Raw genomic sequence first — 22,166 nt, 5'->3', positions numbered from 1 at the left:
CAACACACAATGAATATCTTTTTTTCTTTTGTTGCTCTTTGTCAGAGATTAAGCAGTCCTTGGTTAAGCTACCTTGATGTCACTCAAACCAATCCTGTCTTAGAGACATGAGTCCATGTCAGCTTGTTTATTCAACATTGTGTATTTATAACTCAAAGAAAATTACTTAAAGATGCTATTAGATAGAAAAAACACTTTAAAAAAAGAGGGTCATTTCATGACCATTAATAGATCCTATTCCTTTGACACAAATCCTTTGTTTCTTTGGAGTAAGCCATTTTCTTTAAAAGGTCTCCAAAATACAATGTGAGTGAAAAAATGGTACCCAGGATAACGTTTACAACACGCACACGTAGCGTGCAAGTGCGCGGAGTGTCTCTGGAAGAGCACAGGAGAAGGTGGTGGCAGTGGTTTCCTCTCAGAAAGAAAAAAAGATTTATTCTTGTATATCCTTTTGCACTTTTATTTTCATGCAATCAAATGTTATACAATATGTGTATCTTCATTTTCCAAAAAATGTAATGGAAAACATAAGAACGATATAATCGGAACACATTTTTAAATAAAATGAAATGATAAAGGAGGGGGAAATAGTCGGGCTTGCAGGTGAGCAGTGATTGGAAGTACTAGATACATCCTTGCTTTGTTCCCGGGACACAGCCAGGCTGCAAGCAGGGACTCAGCCTGTTCAGGAAAACGGAACACATGTTCACTAGAAACCCCCCAGACCACAGATCATGCTGCACTTGAAACAGAAGAACGGTCTCTTACAAGCCTTTAAAGAAAAAAGTGTCTCTGCTAGCGTATTTGGTGATCTTTAAAAGATCACCATATTATACGGTGGTTATAATCCATAAGAGCGTTGACTTAAACTACACTGAGCTCGCTGCAGAGAAGTGTCTTGGCGGCCACGACATTTCAAAGGAAGGCCCTGTGATTTCCTGAGTTTTAGGAGTGTGGAGCTTTCCATGGCGTCCTTCTCTTTTTCTCTGAGCCCACTGAGCTGGGGAGGAGCACGTCCTTTTCCAGGGTGGCCTCACTTTTGACGTTGTCTTCCCAGAGTTCAACTTGTTCCACATGATCGCCGTGGGGCTCAGCAGCTCCATCCTGGGCTGCCTTCTTACGCTGCTTGTCTACACCTACTGCCAGCGGTACCAGCAGCAGTCCCACGATGCCACCGTCATCCACCCCGTTGCATCCGCCCCTCTCAACACCAGCATAACTAACCACATCAACAAACTGGACAAGTATGACTCGGTGGAGGCCATCAAGGTAAGGGGTCAGCAGCCTCCGCTGCAGCCAGGTGTGCAGAGAAGGCAGGTGGACCCTTATGGCGAAGCTCAGTGGTGGTGGCATAGGTGACAGGGTGGGGGACAAGGTAAGTGGCTCCTCTTATTTTTTTTATTTTTATTTTATATTGAAGCATAGCTGATTAACAACATTGTGTTAGTTTCAGGTGCACAGCAAAGTGATTCAGTTATACATATACATGTATCTATTCTTTAAATTCTTTGGATGACCTGCCTTATTTATTTATTTATTTATTTTTAACATCTTTATTGGGGTATAATTGTATATATGTATACATATATCCCCATATCTCCTCCCTCTTGCATCTCCCTCCCACCCTCCCTATTTCCCCCCCCAGGTGGTCACAAAGCACCGAGTTGATCTCCCTGTGCTATGCGGCTGCTTCCCACTAGCTATCTATTTTACATTTGGTAGTGTATATATGTCCATGCCACTCTCTCACTTTGTCACAGCTTACCCTTCCCCCTCCCCATGTCCTCAAGTCCATTATCTACATCTGCATCTTTATTCGTGTCCTACCGCTAGGTTCTTCAGAACCTTTTTTTTTTTTAGATTCCATATATATGTTAGCATATGGTATTTGTTTTTCTCTTTGTGACTTACTTCATTCTGTATGACAGTCTCTAGGTCCATCCACCTCACAACAAATAACTCAGTTTTGTTTCTTTTTATGGCTGAGTAATATTCCATTGTATATATGTGCCACATCTTCTTTATCAATTCATCTGTCGATGGACACGTAGGTTGCTTCCATGTCCTGGCTATTGTATATAGAGCTGCAATGAACATTGTGGTACATGACTCTTTTTTTTTTGGTGGTACGTGGGCCTCTCACTGTTGTGGCCTCTCCCTCTGCGGAGCACAGGCTCCGGACGCGCAGGCTCAGCGGCCATGGCTCACGGGCCCAGCCGCTCCGCGGCATGTGGGATCTTCCCAGACTGGGGCACGAACCCATGTCCCCTGCATCGGCAGGCGAACTCTCAACCACTGCACTACCAGGGAAGCCCCCTACATGACTCTTTTTGAATTATGGTTTTCTCAGCGTATATGCCCAGCACTGGGGTTGCTGAGTCGCATGGTAGTTCTATTTTTAGTCTTTTAAGGACCCTCCATACTGTTCTCCATAGTGGCTGCATCAATTTACATTCCCACCAACAGTGCAAGAGGGCTCCCTTTTCTTCATACCCTCTCCAGCATTTATTGTTTGTAGATTTTTTGATGATGGCCATTCTGACTCGTGTGAGGTGATACCTCAATGTAGCTTTGATTTGCATTTCTCTAATGTTTAGTGATGTTGAGCATCCTATCATGTGTTTGTTGGCAATCATCTTTGGAGAAATGTTTATTTAGGTCTTCTGCCCATTTGGGGATTGTTGTTTGGTTTTTTGATATTAAGCTGCATGAGCTGCTTGCATATTTTGGAGATTAATCCTTTCCCAGTTGCTTCATTTGCAAATATTTTCTCCCATTCTGAGGGTTGTCTTTTCATCTTGTTTATGGTTTCCTTTGCTGTGTAAAAGCTTTTACGTTTCATTAGGTCCCATTTGTTTATTTTTATTTCCATTTCTCTAGGAGGTGGGTCAAAAAGGATCTTGCTGTGATTTATGTCATAGAGTGTCCTGCCTATGTTTTCCCCCTAAGAGTTTTATAGTGTCTGGTCTTACATTTAGGTCTTTAATCCATTTTGAGTTTATTTTTGTGTATGGTGTTAGGGAGTGTTCTAATTTCATTCTTTTACATGTAGCTGCCCAGTTTTCCCAGCATCACTTATTGAAGAGGCTGTCTTTTCTCCATTGTATATTCTTGCTACCTTCATCAAAGATAAGGTGACCATATGTGCGTGGGTTTATCTCTGGGCTTTCTATCCTGTTCCATTGATCTATATTTCTGATTTTGTGCCAGTACCATACTGTCTTGATTACTGTAGCTTTGTAGTATAGTCTGAAGTAAGGGAGTCTGTTTCCTCCAACTCCGTTTTTCTTTCTCAAGATTGCTTTTTAACTGTTTGGGGTCTTTTGTGTTTCCATACAAATTGTGATATTTTTTGTTCTAGTTTTGTGAAAAATGCCATTGGTAGTTTGAAAGGGATTATATTGAATCTGTAGATTGCTTTGGGTAGTATAGTCATTTTCACAATGTTGATTCTTCCAATCCAAAAACATGGTATAACTTTCCATCTGTTTGTATCATCTTTAATTTCTTTCATCAGTGTCTTATAGGCCTTGTTTTTGTATCCATTCAGCCAGTCTATGTCTTTTGGTTGGAGCATTTAATCCATTTACATTTAAGGTAGTTATCGATATGTATGTTCCTATTACCATTTTCTTAATTGTTTTGGGTTTGTTTTTGTAGGTCTTTTCCTTCTCTTGTGTTTCTCGCCTAGAGAAGTTCCTTTAGCATTTGTTGTAAAGCTGGCTTGGTGGTGCTGAATTCTCTTAGCTTTTGCTTGTCTGTAAAGATTTTAATTTCTCTGTTGAATCTGAATGATGTCCTTGCTGGGTAGAGTAATGTTGGTTGTAGGTTTTTCCCTTTCATCACTTTAAATATGTCCTGCCATTCCCTTCTGGCTTGCAGAGTTTCTGCTGAAAGATCAGCTGTTAACCTTATGGGGATTCTCTTGAATGTTACTTGTTACTTTTCCCTTGCTACTTTTTAATATTTTTTCTTTGTATTTAATTTTGATATTTTGATTAGTATGTGTCTTGGTGTGTTTCTCCTTGGATTTAGCCTGTATGGGACTCTCTGTGCTTCCTGGACTTGATTGACTATTTCCTTTCTCATATTAGGGAAGTTTTCAACTATAATCTCTTCAAATATTTTCTCAGTCCCTTTTTTTTTTCTCTTCTTCTTCTGGGACCCCTATAATTCAAATGTTGGTGCATTTAATTTTTCCCAGAAGTCTCTGAGACTGTCCTCAATTCTTTTCATTCTTTTTTCTTTATTCTGCTCTTTGGTAGTTATTTACACTAGTTTATCTTCCAGGTCACTTATCTGTTCTTCTGCCTCAGTTATTCTGCTATTGATTCCTTCTAGAGAATTTTTAATTTCATTTATTGTGCTGTTCATTATTGTTTGTTTGCTTTTTAGTTCTTCTAGGTCCTTGTTAAATGTTTCTTCTATTTTCTCCATTTTATTTCCAAGATTTTGGATCATCTTTACTGTCATTACTCTGAATTCTTTTTCAGGTAGACTGCCTATTTCCTCTTCATTTGTTTGGTCTGGTGGGTTTTTACCTTGCTCCTTCATCTGCTGTGTGTTTCTCTGTCTTCTCATTTTACTTAACCTACTGTGTTTGGGGTCTCCTTTTCGCAGGCTGCAGGTTCGTATTTCCAATTGTTTTTCGTGTGTGCTCCCAGTGGGTGAGGTTGGTTCAGTGGCTTGTGTAGGCTTCCTAATCAAGGGGACTGGTGCCTGTGTTCTGGTGGATGAGGCTGGATCTTGGCTTTCTGGTGGGCATGACCGCATCCGGTGGTGTGTTTTGGGGTGTCTGTGAACTTATTATGACTTTAGGTAGCTCCTCTGCTAATGGGTGGTGTTGTGTTCCTGTCTTGGTAGTTGTTTGGCATAAGGTGTCCAGCACTATAGCTTGCTGGTCGTTGAGTGGAGCTGGGTCTTAACATTGAGATGAAGATCTCTGGGAGAGCTTTCACCGATTGATATTACGTGGGGCCAGGAGGTCTCTGGTGGTCTAGTGTCCTGAAATTGGCTCTCCCACCTCCGAGGCTCAGGCCTGACACCCGGCCGGAGCTCCAGGACCCTGTCAGCCACATGGCAGACATCTCAACGGCTACAAAGGGAGCAAGCAAGCATTTTCTGACATGCCTTTTAAGCTTCGCTGTTCCTGTGAAAAGGTGGCTTCTCATATTGGGAAGTAGGTTAAAAATGGGACATGGAAATGGCAACAAATAAAATGCTGGAAACTATCGAGTGATTGGTCACCATCCAGATCTGCCTCCACTGTGCCTCAGCACCCAAAGAGCAGTCCCACCAAAGAGAAGAGCTCCGTGCTGAGGACCTGCACATGCTGAGCAGTGAAATGAGGACGGGGTTTGGTCAATCGGATATACATGTCCATGTACAGGTCCATTACAGGAATCCCCAGGATGGCATCCTGAGAACAATTGTTACATTATTATAAAGACTACCTTCTAATAACTTTGAAGCATAATGAAGTTTCTTCAATTCTGTGTAATGTTGATGCTGGTGCAATTGGTGGGGGGAGGTGATGCATTGTGTTAAATTTCCTGAGTGGGTGATTAATAGCCCAGTGTTTCACCCAGAAATTTAGAGTGAATGACCAGTCTCCTTCTTGTTCTAAGGAAGAAAAGGTGGAAAAAGGGTGAGCCTGACAGATCTAGGTTTATGAGTCACTTACCAGTCAGGTAGACTTCTCCCAGGTATTCATACTAACTGAGCCTCCATTTTTTTTCTTGGTGAATTGGAGATAATGAGAATAAAGTGAGGTAAATTATACACAATGCCTTGAACACTGCCTGGCAAAATAAAAGTGGTTTTTATTTGAGGCATTTTGCATCCTGGTTCAGAGTACAAGTTACTTACTTCTTTGAACCTCAGTTTCTCCATCTTTAAAATGGATTAACACTATGTACTCCTGTATCATTGTTGTGAGGTTTAAATGGACTAAGGTACATGAAGCCCAGCATCCAGCAAATAGTGGCTGTTGTTCTTACTGTGTCTACACAAGAGGTCAGGAATGTGGCTGGAAAGACATCACAGGCTCTTGTTACTGCACCCAACCTCCCCTACCACCCACATGAATGCAGGGAGTTCTCATGAACTAAGTTACTTTCATTTTTTTTCTTGTTTTTTTTTTTCTCTTTTGTTCTTCCATTGCAGTATAGTTGATTTACAATACTGTGCTCATTTCTGGTGTACAGCAAAGTGATTCAGTTATACATACATATTCTTTTCTGACTCTTTTTCATTATAGGTTATTACAAGATACTGAATCTAGTTCCCTGTGCTATACAGTAAATCCTTGCTTTTTATTTTATATATAATGGTGTGTATCTATTAATCCCATACTCCTCATTTATCCCTCCCCCACCTTTCCTCTTTGGTAACTGTAAGTTTGTTTTCTATGTCTGTGAGTCTATTTCTGTTTTGTAAATAAGTTCATCTGTATTGTTTCTTAGATTCCAGATATAAGTGATATCATATGATATTTGTCTTTGTCTGACTTACTTCACTCAGTATGATAATCTCTAGGTCCATCCATGTTGCTGCAAATGGCAATATTTCATTAAGTTACCTAAATTTTGATATTCCTGTTAAGTTGGTGGTTCCCCTTAATATTCTTAGGAAGTATTTGATGCCCTCTCTCTGCTATGATGGTTTCCTTTGAAATTCAGTTTCCTTCCCATGTGGGAGTACGGAATATCTTCAGCCCTTACAACTGCCACTGGTTGGAGGGTCTCATGTGCTGGGAGTTGCAGTGTTCACTCTTGCCCTCCCCACCCCCGCCATGAGGCACCCACATGCACAGAGACGGAGCCAATTCACTTCTATTCATGGGTCTTACTTACAGCAGGATCCAGAGTCCATCAGCACCTTATACTGATCAGATAACAGAGCCAGGAAGTGAAGCACCAGGAATTAATAACACACCCCACGCACCCTCTCAGAACCAAGACTCTTCAAGAAGAAACCTCCAGGACCCAAGAATGCGGCCCCTCTCAATGTGATCCCATCCCATCAGCTTATCTGTGGTGACTACTGCTTCAAGCATCAGAAGATAATTTAGCTGGTCTTCTGTTCTCACTGAAGACCCAGTAGGCACTTCATCAGAAACCTTGCTGCTCTGAAGGCAAAGTACTGCTGCCTAGTCTCTAATGAATCTTTCTAGAACTTTCTTCTGACTCCTTGCCCAGATGAGTCCTGGGCATTTGGACGTGCCTACGACCTCACATCTTTATTTTGGTCCTCTTAAAAGTTACCCTCTTTCTCGGACAGTTCAGCTCTTTAAAAGTACGGGTAACTTTCATGACTGTTAATGAGGAAGAGCATCTGTGTCAGAAATGGCCACGGTAGTCACCTTCCAACAAGTGTAGAAAATGAAGAGAAACTAAGAATCCCGTGCATTTATTTAAATATTTTCCTTCAAAATCTCTTACCAATGACAATCCAAAAGCTGCTTAAACACCTATCCAGTTATAAGTGGTAATATTCAAAGCATTTATGAATTTGAAATCACTAGAGTTTTAGGTTTCTGGGAGATTTTGATTTAGGTTTTCTAACACTTGGAAACTTCCTGACTAAAGTTCAAAAGTAGACTTTCTGAGTAAAGCTCAGAAGCAGTCTGGTCTAAAAGCCTACCAGCCTCATTCTAGTTACCAGGCAAGTTCTCAGCAAATGATGTGAGGAAGCAAGTGAGAAGTGAGAAAACACATTTTAAAATAATGGAGCCTTAGGAGAGAGCTCGAATTCCACATACAGTGGGCTCTTGAACAATACTGAACTGTGCGGGTCTACTTATATGCAGATTTTTTCAATACAGTAAGTCCCCTACATACGAACGAGTTCTGTTCTGAGAGTGCTTCGTAAGTCCAGTTTGTTCGAAAGTCCAACAATGTTAGCCTAGGTACCCAAGTAACACAATCGGCTATATAGTACTGTACTATAATAGGTTTATAATACTTTTCACACAAATAATACATAAAAAACAAACAAACACAAAAAGTAAAGAAAATACTTGAATCTTACAGTATAGTACCTTGAAAAGTACAGTAGTACAGTACAACAGCTGGCATCCAGGGGCTGGCATCGAGTGAACAGGCAAGAAATAAAGATGTACTACTGTACTCTATACAGTACTGTACAGTAAAGTACACAAAAGCACAACCACTTGTAGAGGATGCACACATGTGACAATGTACACCAGACACGTGAACTAACTTATGTGATTGGACATGGGAATGCGTGTTTGCATCTTTGAAAGTTCGCGACTTGAAGGTTCGTATGTAGGGACTTACTGTATTAAATACTACAGTACTACATGATCAGAGGTTGGTTGTATCCAGGATGCAGCACTGAGGGTACAGGGGAACCTCAGATATGGAGGAACCACGGATCTGGAGGGAAGACTATAAGTTATACTCTGGTTTTCCACTTCGAGGAGGGTCAGTGCCCCTAACACTCACATTGTTCAAGGGTCAACTGTAATTGTCTCCTAACTATATTCTCTTTCTGAAATACTACTTACTGAATATTCCTAAATCTTCTATTTCATTTTTTACAGGCATTTAACAAAAACAACTTGATCTTAGAGGAAAGAAACAAATACTTCAACCCACATCTCACTGGGAAGACCTATTCTAATGCCTACTTTACAGATCTCAATAACTATGATGAGTACTAAGAGTTCTTCTATTTTTGGCTTCCTGTAACTGCCCCAGTTCCTCAAGGCCTGTGCTCCATGACTGCCCATGTCTCCAAGACTTCAGAGATGGAGTTTGGGTACATCTCAAGTGCATTTCAAGCCACTAGTGTCCCATTGCTACCAAAAAGACACATTCTTAAAAGTAACAAAAATCTAATCGTGAAAATCTGGTCTACAATTCTTGATCATTGTTTAATGAGCCATGGTGTGCAGGGTTTTTTTAATTGTGTTCAGTCCATTTTTCTAACAAGTCAGTTGTTTTCTTGAGCTTTTTCATAACTGTACCACCCACAATGGAAGGGGTCTTTAGAAATGTGAACATCTTCTTGACCTTGAGCGTAAATCTTCATGATGTTTTAATTCAAGAAATTAGGCACTTTATATGAGAGCCTCCCCACCTCCGCACGGTTTATAGTGTTGATAAAATGAAGAATCTGAATGTGGCCATACAGTGATTCACCATGGATCTCCATCTTCTCAATCTGGATGATACTGTGTGTGTTTGGACTTGGAATGCTTCTTGCCTGAGGTCACCCAGGGATTCAACCTGGCTTATATCTGCAAAGGTGATGGTATGAGGTGTGAGATGCTCTACCCTTGGTCTTGCTGCCGTTACTGTATTGTCCCTGGGGTAGGTGAGTGTAAAGAGCAGAGGTACAGACACGATGAAGGGGGAACGTGTTCTACATGCTGTCGTGAAGCTCGCCTTATTCTGACTTGTGGATTTCATGGCATTTCAGGGAGCTCCTTGTCACGCATCGGCCTGGTAGCCCACCTGTCTGGTCCACAGTAACATCCTAAAGAACCACTCTGTAAAATAACCACTTGTTTAGCATTTGGATAACAGACTCTACACCTCCCCTCTCTCTGCAAAGAAAAATCTTGAACATTCATGATACTGATGAAGAAAGTATTGAAAGGACTGAAATATAATTGAAGACAACTTTTTTTTTATTTTCCATGTTACAGAAAGTATTGAAAAACCTGACATTTAATGAAAAGCAACTTTTTTATTTTCCGTCTCCCTGATAGAACTAATGTATGGCCATCAGCCCCTACCAAGAGCATTAATGATGTGTAAAGCTGGCTTTCTGCAGCTTGTTGCTGTACATATTGAAGTGCTCCCCAAGTACCAAGCTGTCATTTGCTTCCTCTAGTTCAGGTGAGGAGATGTTCAGCTCTGGTGCCGCTTGTTTTTGATCTCAGTGCTGCTTTGCCATCCATCCGCTCCCACTTCTCCCTGCATGGGGGCAGCAGCATTTCAAGAAGTACCTTGAGAGGTCAGGGTGTTGGCAAGTAAGGATTTTAATGATTCCATGGTTCTGAGCTTCGATCATTCATAAGCATTTCAGGGTGTTATGATACTATCCAGAGGGGTCCCCAGGAGAAAAAAAAAATAGGGTAGATTACTCGCAAAAAACTGATGCATAACATATAGTAGTTGGTTGAATAATTATTGAAAGTAAGAACAAGATTGAAATTATTCATTTTATGCCTCTGGGTGTCGTGATAAAGGCCTGGGTGGACATAAAGACATGTTCTTATTGATAAATGAAACTTCAGATCTGGGAAAACTTACAGTGTGGGCATTGAGGGACACAGACTTTTAGCCTACACAGGTTGGTTAGGTTTTCACCCTATCCAATTTAAAGATTTGAAAAATCCTACGTTCAGTAATGAATGTTGATGAGTTCAAAATATTCTTATATGCCCAAATTTTCAGAAACGACTCTACTAAAATTAAATTCTAAATTGCAGTTGGGCTCTGGGAGGTCTGATAGATTTCAAATGAATGATTTTCTGGGTCTTTCCAGTGGGAAGTTCATGCTACATCTCCCATATTCCTTGTATGCTGTATGAGAGTGCTCTGTTTCTACGCAAAGTCCACACTTAGGAAGTGAAATTTAGCCAGATAGTTTTCTAATTTTCCTTGGGTTGGATTTTCATTGGATGCTTCAACCTGTCTCATCACTTTCCTATAAGAAAAATGTCCTCATTTGTGTAGCGTATTTTAGCCGGTTTTTTAATTCCTCCCCCGCAATATTTTCAAGGCTTAAAAGTTCATTCTCTTTCCCCTAGGAAAGAGGATACTGATATTTCAAAGAAGTATCACTGGACTTGATGGGAAATGCTTCCCAAATGACATCAAAGTTGGTCTTTAATCAATCTTGTGCAATGACTAGGGAAACCACCCTTCCCTACAACGGAATTTTCATGTTGTTGATTACATAAATCTTTACAATTATCACTGCAAAGAAATTCACTCATTTTTGTTCCCTGACACTCTATTCAAAAGAAAATTGTTCTCCTCTCTCTCTCGTCCTCCTTCCCTCCCTCCATCCCGCCTTCTTACTTAACAGGATATCAGTTTGTTTAGTTTTAGCTATAATCCAAGTATTTTAAGAATCTATGGAATAACTTTTGTTTTCCCATCAGTGTAGAGCTGTTGCTTATGTGTTTATGCTTCCCCTCCGTAGCCCTCATCAAGCCGCCATGTGATGGGCTTTCACATTGGTACCTACCACTTCTGCTGGAACCTTCATAAAGCACCTCTTCCTTAGGCTGGGATGGTTGGGATTCCTGCCAACACTTGTCACCTTTTAAATTACTGTGTGATTTCTTCATTCTCTTTATCTTTTCCCTCCCTCCCTTCTTTCCTTCCTTCCTTCCTTCCTTCCTTTCGTTCTGGTACAAGCGGTACAGATAGAGACTAATATTTTTAAATTGCATCTCTCTGAGCCTAACATCAAATGACATTAATCACAGTTTAATTTCTAGGGTTATTTCTGGGTACAGTTGAAGTTTGGCTGGTTTTCATTAGGAAACTGGCTTTAATCTCACATTTAAATTCTTTGGAAGTGATTCCCCGTGCTCAGTGCTTTCTCTAGACTAGACTAGTCACTGTTAATATCAACCCTGCCGTGCCACAGAGTCCCTGCTCGCTGCATAGCGGGTGGCCTCCCCCAAATAGCTCTGAAGATGATGGCTTTGATGACACTGAGGGCTTTGTCACCCTGAATGAGATGGACTCCATGAATTCTGAGGTGCTCTGGGGGGCACAGGATCAGCCTCTGTTGCGTGAAGACCCAGCATCCCCAGACTTGGGTGTTTCCTTACCCAGTTGTCTGACTCGCTTTAGGCAGGTTTCTGTGCTGCTGCCCCTGGACGCTTATGGGAGGTTCTGAACTTCCCTGCTCCTTCAGAGACATTTCACTAAGCCTGTAGATTCTGACTAGAATCGGCATTAATACCGGGAAAAAAGAGGGTTCCCTGTGTGTGTCAAGGGTGGGCAGAGATTTTAAAGGAACTGAGAGGAGTAAAGGGCGAGTGGATGTGAGGGCCCCCTGTCGTGGAGAAGCCTCTGCCCCCAGGAGGGTTCAGCCCATGGGGATGGCGTGAGCCACAGGTCTGGCCCCATTGACTCACCAGTGATGCAAAGAGAAAGGAAGTGAATGTGGGAGAAGGTGACCTTGAAAAGAAGGAGACCTGGACCCTCCCTGGTCCTTCCCAGGTGGAGACCCACGATCCACTTGCACAGTCCTGTGGGCTGATCCCTGGATCTTGCGGGATCAACTGCCCAGAGTGCAGGCGAAGGTGCCTCTATTTCCTTATTTATTTGCAAAAGGATGAAATTAATGAGAATCAAAGCCTGTGTGGTGAGAGTTCCCACTGGAGACTTTGGTAGAGTTCGTGAGTCAGATGCCTTTCAAGTTATGGACAAAGTCTCAGCAGGGGAATCCCAGGGGCTACCTGAAGGGATGCTGTTTGTGTAACCACAGATCAAAGGAGATTTTATTAAAAAATATATCAGGTCTGCGTTCAGCTAGTCATTTTGTGTAAACACGTCCTTAATGCACATTGGAGGTGCAGCCTCCTTAGTGTCTGAATTTACAAATATCCCAGTGCCCCTTTATGAGATTTCCCTAACTTTTAGAATCAATCAATCATGTCCATTACCCCAACACTGTCAAACCACTTTCAGCATTGACTTAGCCCTGCGGGCATCAACTTTCCTTAGCCCCAGGGTGTCTTTTATATTTCAGTGGAGTTTTCTTATGTGTGGCATTTTGGGGTAACTATATTTAATTCTGTCTTTCTGTTTCAGAAAGTGACTCTGGAACATCTATCCAGAGGCAACAGGTAGGGTAGCAGTAGTGGATGCCAAGCACTGAGTCTGCTCTCCATGTGGCAGGGCTGTGCTTAAATCTCACAGCTCCAATAATCCTTGTCCATGAAGGCAGGGAATTAAAACACTAACCTTAAATCTACTCATATGCAAACTCTCTGCTCTTATTTTTTAAGATGATGCAAATTGGAGTACACAGATCTCATTGGCCATGCCCAGCACATTTATTCCTTCTACTGTTTCTATCATTTCATGGTAATTTATGTTGGCTTGGTGATTCATGTTGACATGACATTACCAAAATTGATTACCTCTGATTACCTATCCTTAACTATTATCAGACACTAGAAAGCCATTCTGATCAATGGGTGTGAAGTGGGAGAACATTCATCTTGGCCTGAGAAATGTACAAAAGGGAATGCCAAATATTTCAAGTGTATTACCATGTAAGATGAAATATTTGGAGACCAGTGGCCATTGTGGAATTTATTTCTGCTGTTCTCTCCTATTGAAGTCATTAATATTAGTTGATTTAAAGATGTTTTGTAACTCTATAAATACAGAACCAATGCATTCTGGTTATCCATTTTGATAACCTGATAAAACACAAGAAAATATATTGCTTTCATCCTTGCTTATTTTCTCTTTTGGAAATTGAAAAGTAATGAACAAGACGTAAAGTTGGACCATTGGCAGGGATTTTTAAAATGACTATTCCATAGTCTTTTTTATGGTTTTATGTTAAAGATGTGTTATGGATATTTTTGTAGCAGATGGATCAAAGTGGGATTTTTTTAATGATCATATGTTGCATCATCAAAAATTTGGTACATGTTTCAGAAGCGTTAAGAATGGCGACCTGTTCTCTTTTGAAAATGTAAGTTCACATTGCAAAGGGTCTAAGAGCATCATCAAAACCAAAATCAGAGCCTGACATGAATGTACTGTTCCTAGTGAAAGGTGTCTCATATAGTATTTTCAAAAGACCGTATTAGTTTTGCCATAGAAAAGAAAAAAAGCTATCAAGCTTGTTTCCCATGATTCAGTACCAATTCTCATTCAGGCAAACATGTTTTACTTTGTTGCCATGATGACAGTAACTAGTGAAATATACTTTAAGACCAGAAGGGAGAAAAATTGGTATTTCTTAAACTAACGTGTTGGATGGGCAATAGAATTCATTCCACTCCTTGCATATCAGTCAGAAATCTGAGGCCAGCAGTTCAAACACGATCCTGTACTTTCTCAGATTTTTGGCAACTTAATGCCAAAAATGGCCCAAATATTATAGTTCAAAATGATCCCCATTTTAGATAAATACAAGCTGGAGAGCAAAATCTGGATTTCAGAAAATCCAAACTATCCTCCTCACATGTCACTAAGAAAGAGCCTGATTAGTAAGTGCAGATGGTTTAATTTCCTATTAAAAGTTGCCAGTGCCTTGTTTAAGATAATGATTTATCATTTCATCTGGATATTATTGGTTGAAAGCAGAGGACTGATTGGCTATACTTTGAAGAAAATCATTCTTATATGCCTCTTTGAACTCAGGAATAGAAAATGAACAAGAAGCACATCATCGTCAGATGTGATTTCCACCCGCACTGCGGCTATGATGCCAGAATGGGTGCCACGATGTGTTCAGAATTTAGGTGAACCCAGCCTTCCAGAAACTGACATCACTTTAATTCTACATTTTCCAAAAAACACCTTAACATTCGTTCTGTAGTAGGAATGTCAATAGGATGCCTATAGAAGTTAGAGGGTTTTGTTACTGTCTGTCTTCAGGCAAGTCTGTAGATACAGGAAAATCAGACATAGGCTGGTGATGACTGGCACAGATATGGTGAGTGGAATGAGAACCACCTAGAATATGGCCTGCTGTTTGTTTGAACTCAATGTCAAACTTGCTTCATAAGTTCACAAAGTTTTCATTCTTAGTCTGGGTTAAGAAAGTTAACAGTGTTTTCTCTGCTAAATTTGATTCCTTTTCCCCTGTACCATGACTGTTGGCCAAAATCAGACTTGAACTTCTGCACTTTGGGAGAAAGCACACTATGAACCTTCAACACAAGCACCTACATCCACCACCAAAATTCTACACTGTCTGCAAGGGAAGTGCACAAACTCAGTCCAATGTAGGATTCTTCAAAAGTGTGTAACTAAATTTGTGTGTTATGCCACTTGATGTGACTTTTGAAGATGTTATGAAATGTTAAATGCCTCATTCTGTGTTAATTTGCTGTTGCTGTTTTGTGATACAAAATAAACTTATTTGGGATTATTTCATTTTTTTTTTCATGGAACCTTTTCCCGAAGCCACCTTGACCCCTTGGTATACTTACAGAAAGTTACTGATCTTGAAATTAATTTTTAAAAGACCATATATATTAATCATAATGGAGCTTTCTTAGAATGAGGTAGCACTGTCTCCCCTTTATTGGAATGAGAAAAACAGAGCTTTGGTTGCCCTGTTGGAATGCTTGTGGATTTCTGGGTATTCCCCCTCAGGACCAATGGGGGATGAGGGTTTTTCAGCCCTTACATTTGACTTTCAAGGTTTCACTAGAAACCTTGTTGTTAAAAATGTGTAATACCGATTTCCAGTGGTCTTCATTTTTTTCTGTTTATCAATTCACTGGTCTTAAATGCTCACTTGAGAGCTGTCCAGGTCTATATCTACAAAAGTTGTTTAATGACACCTGGTAGATACATTGTTTTCAAAATCAGTTTAAGACACCATCTGAGGCAGTGCAGGCGGGGCGCCCATTGCCCGCTGCCCTGGATCAATGTCATAAGTTCAGGGAAGGTGCGGGCAGATGTCTCCCAACCAGTCAGCAGAAACCAACTCTCACGGGCTCCCAGCCTGAACTCAGAGGAAAACAGGCATATTTTTGAGCTGGTATCCCAGAAGTGAAAGTGTCCCACTCACTCCCTGCTCTTGGCGAGTTGCCAGGTTCTATAACCCAAACCTCTGCATCTTTTATGAATAATAAATTCATGAAGGATGATCCCGAGTATTGCCAACAGTCCCCCAAGCTTCCTTCCATACCAGCCCCCTCTTCATCTCTATCTGCCAACATTTGGGGGACAAAATAAAAGAATCCTGATAATGTACAGTAAAAATTGTATTATATTTTTTGTACTTAAGCTTTATGTAAATAGTTTATCTCATTCCATTGTAAGTTAGCACTGAAATAAATTCCACCATTTAGGAAACAATTTAGTAGCATTTTTCTTTGCGTAGCCTCAGTGGCCCCTGTGTCCCCAGATGTGCTGAGCGCGATCACTACTTGAAGGAGAGCGTTTCATTGGACTGAGACTGCAGACGACCTCTGGGGATAACCCCATAACGTGCTCCTGTGTGATCAGATGACACAGCCTCTTGTGTGGAGGCCAAGACAAGACTAGCCAGCTTTGTGATGATTCTATGACGCCGTGGACAACTTTTACAAGTATTTCCATGGACAATAAGAAGTGTGTGCCAAGGAAAATCGATCAGGTTTTTCATTTACAAGGAGTTGATAACCTGTTCTGTTGATGATCGGTTTACCGTTATATTAAGCTCGCCTTCTCTACAGCACACCATATTCCATTCTTCCTTGCATAAAACAAGGTTTTTCTACAATGAACTGCTGACTATTAGCATGAACACAGCTAGAAGATGCCTGAAAGACGTATTTCAGTATTCATGATCCCATGAAATCTCCTTCTCTCTCTCCATATGTATATATATATATGTGTATATATATATATACACACACACACATATATGTCTAATATATACTCACATTCATGTAAATATAAACATACATGTGTATAATTTCACATATATATAATTTCCAGTTAGCACAAAGCTGAAAGGCCCATTTAATATGGATACAAACCTTAACATAATAAAATAAAGCTATACAAAAATATAAACTAGCGAAGCATGTGATAATGATTAAACTACTTTTAACCCCAACTAATGAAATATTAACTTATAAAATCTGTCTTTACCCAGATGATCCAGGCTGACTACACATTAAAAGACTTCTCTGCTTTTGGAAGGTTGGATGTCCTTTAGCGCTAAAAGGGCAGAAGAATAATTTCCTACAGCTTTTGGGGGAGGTCTGTTCTTCCTGATTAGGCAGGCTGACAGTCCAGGAGATTATTAGTTCTGGCTGCATATTAGGATTATCTGGGGACTTTGAAAAATATATATATCACCCAGACCCCATCTCAGACCAAATCAGTTTGGATTCTGAGTATCTGTATTAGATGAAATACTAAAATCTTAAAACATTCCATGAAGAACCTACATTTGACTGTTAGTTTAGAAAGTGAGTGGAATAAATGTGGTCCCACAATTCTCTTCCTTGTGATTTTTTTTCTGAATCTTTGTATTTACAGTGATGTACTCTAATATTTAGACATTCTCACCCAATGCTCATGTATCCATCTCCTCTTTTTAGAATCTACTTCATTCACTCTTAACAAATACAATTGAAATGTCATTTAAAATACCTTTCTGGACATATTTGAAATATACAATGTAAATTTCCATTTAAAGTTCCTCCATGAGCCCAGCTTGTGAAGAATAGTAGGGATGATTGAATGTATTGACTGCACAACTGTAGGGCATTAATGTAAGAAGAAATGTTCCTTAAAATAGTATCTGAAACTATGTTTATTTTCTGGAATTACACTTGTTTATACTTGGTTTACTTCTTTAAAGGAGTTTGTTTATAAAATCAAACAGAAAATGATGTCTGAAATGGCCTTTCTCTCATTAATCGGCTTGACATACATTTTCCTCTGGAGTATAGGAAGCTCTCACCCCACCCCTGCGATCACAATCAGAACCAGATCTGAAAACAACAGGAACACATTTGATAAACATTTGATAGTTCTGGGCAGTTCAGACCTCCTTAGACCAGTTACTAAAAGCGTAACAGAGGAAACAAAGTCAAAAAGTAATAACCCTTTGTGAAATGATCGCTCATTGAGTACACAGGAAGTGCAAAAGTTCATCTCTAGTTTCAAAAGCCATTATTAACATTTTGAAAATGAGTCTTACCATAAAACACAGAGAAAACTTTGCTGAACTATAACCCAAATCTCTGCATCTTTTATGAATAATAAATTCATATTATTTTTCAAATTCATATGATCCAAATGAATTCAAATCAAATTCATATGATTTTTCAATCTTAATGCATGTGCGCTCCACGATATTTGTCAGGTATTTGCCGTGGCCTTTGCCAGAGGGTGAATTGTTCGTCACAGTGGTGGTTTTGAAAGCAGCTCTGTTGCCCCTTTCCTGTTTGCCCATTTCTCTTCCCCTCTAACCTTAAAAGAACCTAATTATAAGAGTGAGATCACTAAGCAACTGAAACTAACTCTCGACTTACGATCTCCTGAATGCTCACCATGTCTTGTCTAACCTGTTGATACTTTTCCTAGATAAAAAGAAGTAAGTTTAGCTCTCTACCCCCAGTAGGCCCTGCTAAGCAGTCCTGCAGGCAGATCACTTGGGCAGGATAACGTCTGAAGAAAGAGTCAGCCGGTCTGCACGCAGTGGAGATGCAGAACCCAACCTCCTGCCTCAATGATTCACTGAGATTCTCCCCCCACCCCACCCCATTTTTCCCTTTAAAAACCAATCTGGCTGAGCGGAATCTTCGGAGTTCGTCTCTGGACACAAGTCCACCAACTCCTCAGCGCCTTTCCTTTCTACTGATTAAAGCACCTTTCCTTTCTGCTGACACTTGCCTCTCAAATTATTGGCCAAACCTGGGTTTGATTACAGTTTCATGGGCCACCTTTCCTTAGAAAGCTGGGAGCAGTGAAGACAGCCACACTCAAGTGCTGTGCAGAGGTCTGTCCACAGGTCTCTTCCTCTTCAGTTTCTTCCGTCTTCCTCTCTCTCACCTCAGCACTGCTGTCACCTCCTTGTTCCTGCTACTAGATGCCTGAGACAGGCGCCCCCTGGTGGCCAGGCATCGCCCTTCCCTGAGAGAAGCATGGTTGGGGGAAGCAACATGGCGCCAGGACATTCCCATCAGGAGGACAGATGGGCAGCCAGGACTAGACAGCCATCCAGTGGGAGGATTCAAGTGCACACACTCGCAGATCAGCACGGCAGCTGGAAAGTCCCCATTCTGAATCTAGGAGGTGCTCCTGTTTGCTGAAGAGACAAGGGAACACACACTCATCACACTCGTACACAGGACAGCAGCAGGGGCTCCATTCTGAACTGGGAGAAACATTTTCCATGGGCTTCAAGTCATTCTAACCTAACTCTTTGTGACACATGCATTTTGTAGGACATATTCAGGATAGATCCCACTTTAAAGCATCTGAAGCTTATGTAATTTGAGTGTCCTTGAAAGAAAAGGAATACAAAATTCACACTATGAAGTCAAGGATGAAAATTCATGTTCGTTCAGATTTAGAAAAGAAATCTGTACAAACTTCAAATTTAAAAAAATTACGACAGAAACTACATATGTAATAAATTGAAGAAAAATAACAGAGTACATGTGTTAACTGCCAGACAAAAACTATTCTACTGAGAGAATAGAAAATAATTATTAATCAAGGTGGATTACCTTGTTATGTGTAACCACATGTAAAATTTTAGCATTTTTAACAACATTTGGAACATTTCTACCAACTTCCCTCCAGGTACAAGCTGAGACAGTAGGATGATTACCTACGCAGACCAGCTTATGGCTCTGTGTTTCCAAATCTTTCTTCACTATTCACAGACTTGGGGACTGTGCACTGCAGGACGGGCCCTCCAATGCCACATCTTTGTGTCAGCACATGGTGACATGACGGAGGGAGGTTGAGTGCTGCCACATCGACAACAAGACTCTGCAATAACATCACTTTACATGGAGGTGACTGCAAACCACGTGCACACTCTTCCCGAAGTCCAACTGAATGTAGTCCCCACCACAGTTTCCCCACAAACCCTCCCAGAAATGCCCACAGCCACTCCAGTGCCCCCTACTAGAAGGAGAAATGTGATAAGGGGGTGGGGAATCAGGATGGAAAGAGGAAGGAGTCTTACATGCAGTTGAATTCTTTACCTGATCACATTTTAGAAAATCACTCATATTTTAGAAAACCACATGACATGTGCCAGTGAGGGGATGAGGCATGTGCTCCATTCTCTCCATGATACTCCATCTCTGGACCACTAGGCACAAGGTTTGTGCTGGAAAAATGGGAAAACAGAGTTGGCTAAGACAGCTGTGCCTTTGGATCCCTGATGACAGGGAGGCCGTGTTGGGCTGGGTTCAAACAGTGACTCTGTCCTTGTGGCTGTGACCTTGGGGCTATTCTCTTCTCTGCGCCTCGGTGTCTCATCTGTAAATGGAGACAACAAGAGCATCAGTCCACCTTGTTTTATGGCACTCCATAGATACTGCATTTTTTACAAACTGAAGGTTTGTGGCAACCCTGCATGGAGCAAGTCTCTTGGCACCATTTTTCCAATAGCATTTGCTCACTTGGCGCGTCTGTGTCACATTTTGGTAATTCTCACAAATTTTCAAAACTTCCACCAGCAAACCATTATAATTCACTGAAAGCTCAGATGATAGTTAGCATTTTTTAGCAATAAAGTACTTTTTAATAAAGCTATGTATTTTTTTAGACATAATGCTATCACACACTTAATAGACTACACTATAGTATAAACATAGCTTTTATATGCACTGAGACACCAAAAACTTCGTAAGACTGGCTTTATTGGGATATTCACTTGGTTGTAATGGTCTGGAATCTAATCCACATCTCAGAGGTCTTCCTGTATTGAAAAGTCCTTTTTTTTTTTTTGTGGTATGCGGGCCTCTCACTGTGGCCTCTCCCGTTGGGGAGCACAGGCTCCGGATGCACAGACTCAGCGGCCATGGCTCACGGGCCCAGCCGCTCCGCGGCATGTGGGATCTTCCCGGACCGGGGCACGAACCTGTGTCCCCTGCATCGGCAGGCGGACTCTCAACCACTGAGCCACCAGGGAAGCCTGAAAGGTCCTTTTGATGATTCATCGAGTTAACACAAACAAGCACATAGCAAAAGGCCTTGCCGCATACAAAGCGTTGAACAAACATGTCATTACTATTATTGCTTTCATTGTAAATGGAAGGATAATGTGAATAATATTTGAACGAGTTGTACTTTATTGAACACTCCTTGGGGCAACTAGGCTGTTATACAATTAAAAAAAAAAAAAACTCCACAGCATTTGAAGAGGGGAAATGTGCTTTCAGGCCAAGTGATTATCAGAAGAGAGACGTGACCGTTGCAGGGAAACAAAGAATCTGGCTGGTCAGATGGACATTTAGGGGATTGCTCAAGGGTCAACAAAACACAGGCAAGTAACGATTATCCATGGTAGAGGTGCCAACAGGAAGGGAACATTTAGATGCTCGATTGCTCTGTTCTGTGGATATAGAACAACCTGTATCCTCTCTTCACGGTATAATGAAAGGACTTGCTCAGACACATGGTATTCTTACAGCTCTTGGAAAGGAGGCTTTCTGTACGTCTAAGGTGATATTCTCATGATTAGTATGTATTATGTAAACAAAGAGTGTGAGGTACTTTAATTTTTTCAAGAATTATGGAAAAGATAGATTTTTTGTGGTCAGTAGTCAAGGTTGCTAGTTACCTTGGGCTCCTTGACCTTGAGATAACCAGAGAAAGTAACAAGTTTTTAAAAGACAGGTAGTTTTGAATATTTTAGCTGTCTCTAGTCTATTTTTCCTTTGTCAAGAGAAATGATGATGGGAAGCCCTACGGGGTAAAAAGCAACAAAAATCCAACCTCTGAACTTCAGAAAGTGGAGACCAAGGTCATCATGACACCACACAGGCTGCTTGAGAACTTGAGAAAAACCTGCTAGAGAAAACATATTTTATGACCTGGGTATTTTATGTTTTCTCATTTGATCTTTCAGTTTGATTTTTCACTGCTTCAGTTTTTTCAGAAGTTTTATGAAAATCAGGATATGGAAAAGTTGTAAAATACCAAAATTCAGACAGCCTGCGTCCTGGAATTTTCCAGAAGTATTCCCCTGCATGGAGGGGGCTCCAGGTAAGAGGCAATCATGAACAAGTAAAGTCAGCTGGAATGGAGCCATGCAAACTGCACCCACAGGAGGGGCTCTAAAGCCACTTGGTGGGGTCTTACTTGTACAGACTCACATAAATACAAAGTAGCCTTGGCCAGATTCTGGTGTTTGAGAGCAGCAGAAAAAGAAAACTTTGTAGAAAACAGAACTAAATGTAAACATGTCTTTTTAGCTATTGTGATTCAGTCCAAAGGAGAGCC

The 22,166-nt window shown here is 40.9% G+C and overlaps 1 protein-coding gene across 7 annotated transcripts in view; it reads left to right on the top strand.

Annotated features, from left to right (window-relative positions):
* SEMA5A (semaphorin 5A) overlaps nucleotides 1-16,055 on the top strand; it is a 477,675-nt gene extending 461,620 nt beyond the window's left edge. For 5 of the 7 annotated variants that reach the window (XM_027125304.1, XM_027125302.1, XM_027125301.1 and 2 more), the window contains 2 exons: nucleotides 1,061-1,272; nucleotides 8,570-16,055. In XM_027125304.1, the coding sequence (XP_026981105.1) occupies nucleotides 1,061-1,272; nucleotides 8,570-8,689 (332 nt within the window). In that variant the 3' untranslated portion in view covers nucleotides 8,690-16,055. The remainder of the gene's footprint in view (nucleotides 1-1,060; nucleotides 1,273-8,569) is intronic. The other 2 variants (XM_027125308.1, XM_027125305.1) reach the window with 1 other exon arrangement.
* Nucleotides 16,056-22,166: the final 6,111 nt, after the last annotated feature.

The sequence above is a fragment of the Aethalodelphis obliquidens genome, unplaced genomic scaffold, assembly GCF_003676395.1.
Source record: "Aethalodelphis obliquidens isolate GAN/ISIS:26980383/991018 unplaced genomic scaffold, ASM367639v1 scaffold29, whole genome shotgun sequence".
Taxonomy (NCBI): domain Eukaryota; kingdom Metazoa; phylum Chordata; class Mammalia; order Artiodactyla; family Delphinidae; genus Aethalodelphis; species Aethalodelphis obliquidens.
The sequence above is the reverse complement of the archived record's forward strand: the minus strand, read 5'-3'. Positions and strand labels throughout refer to the sequence as shown.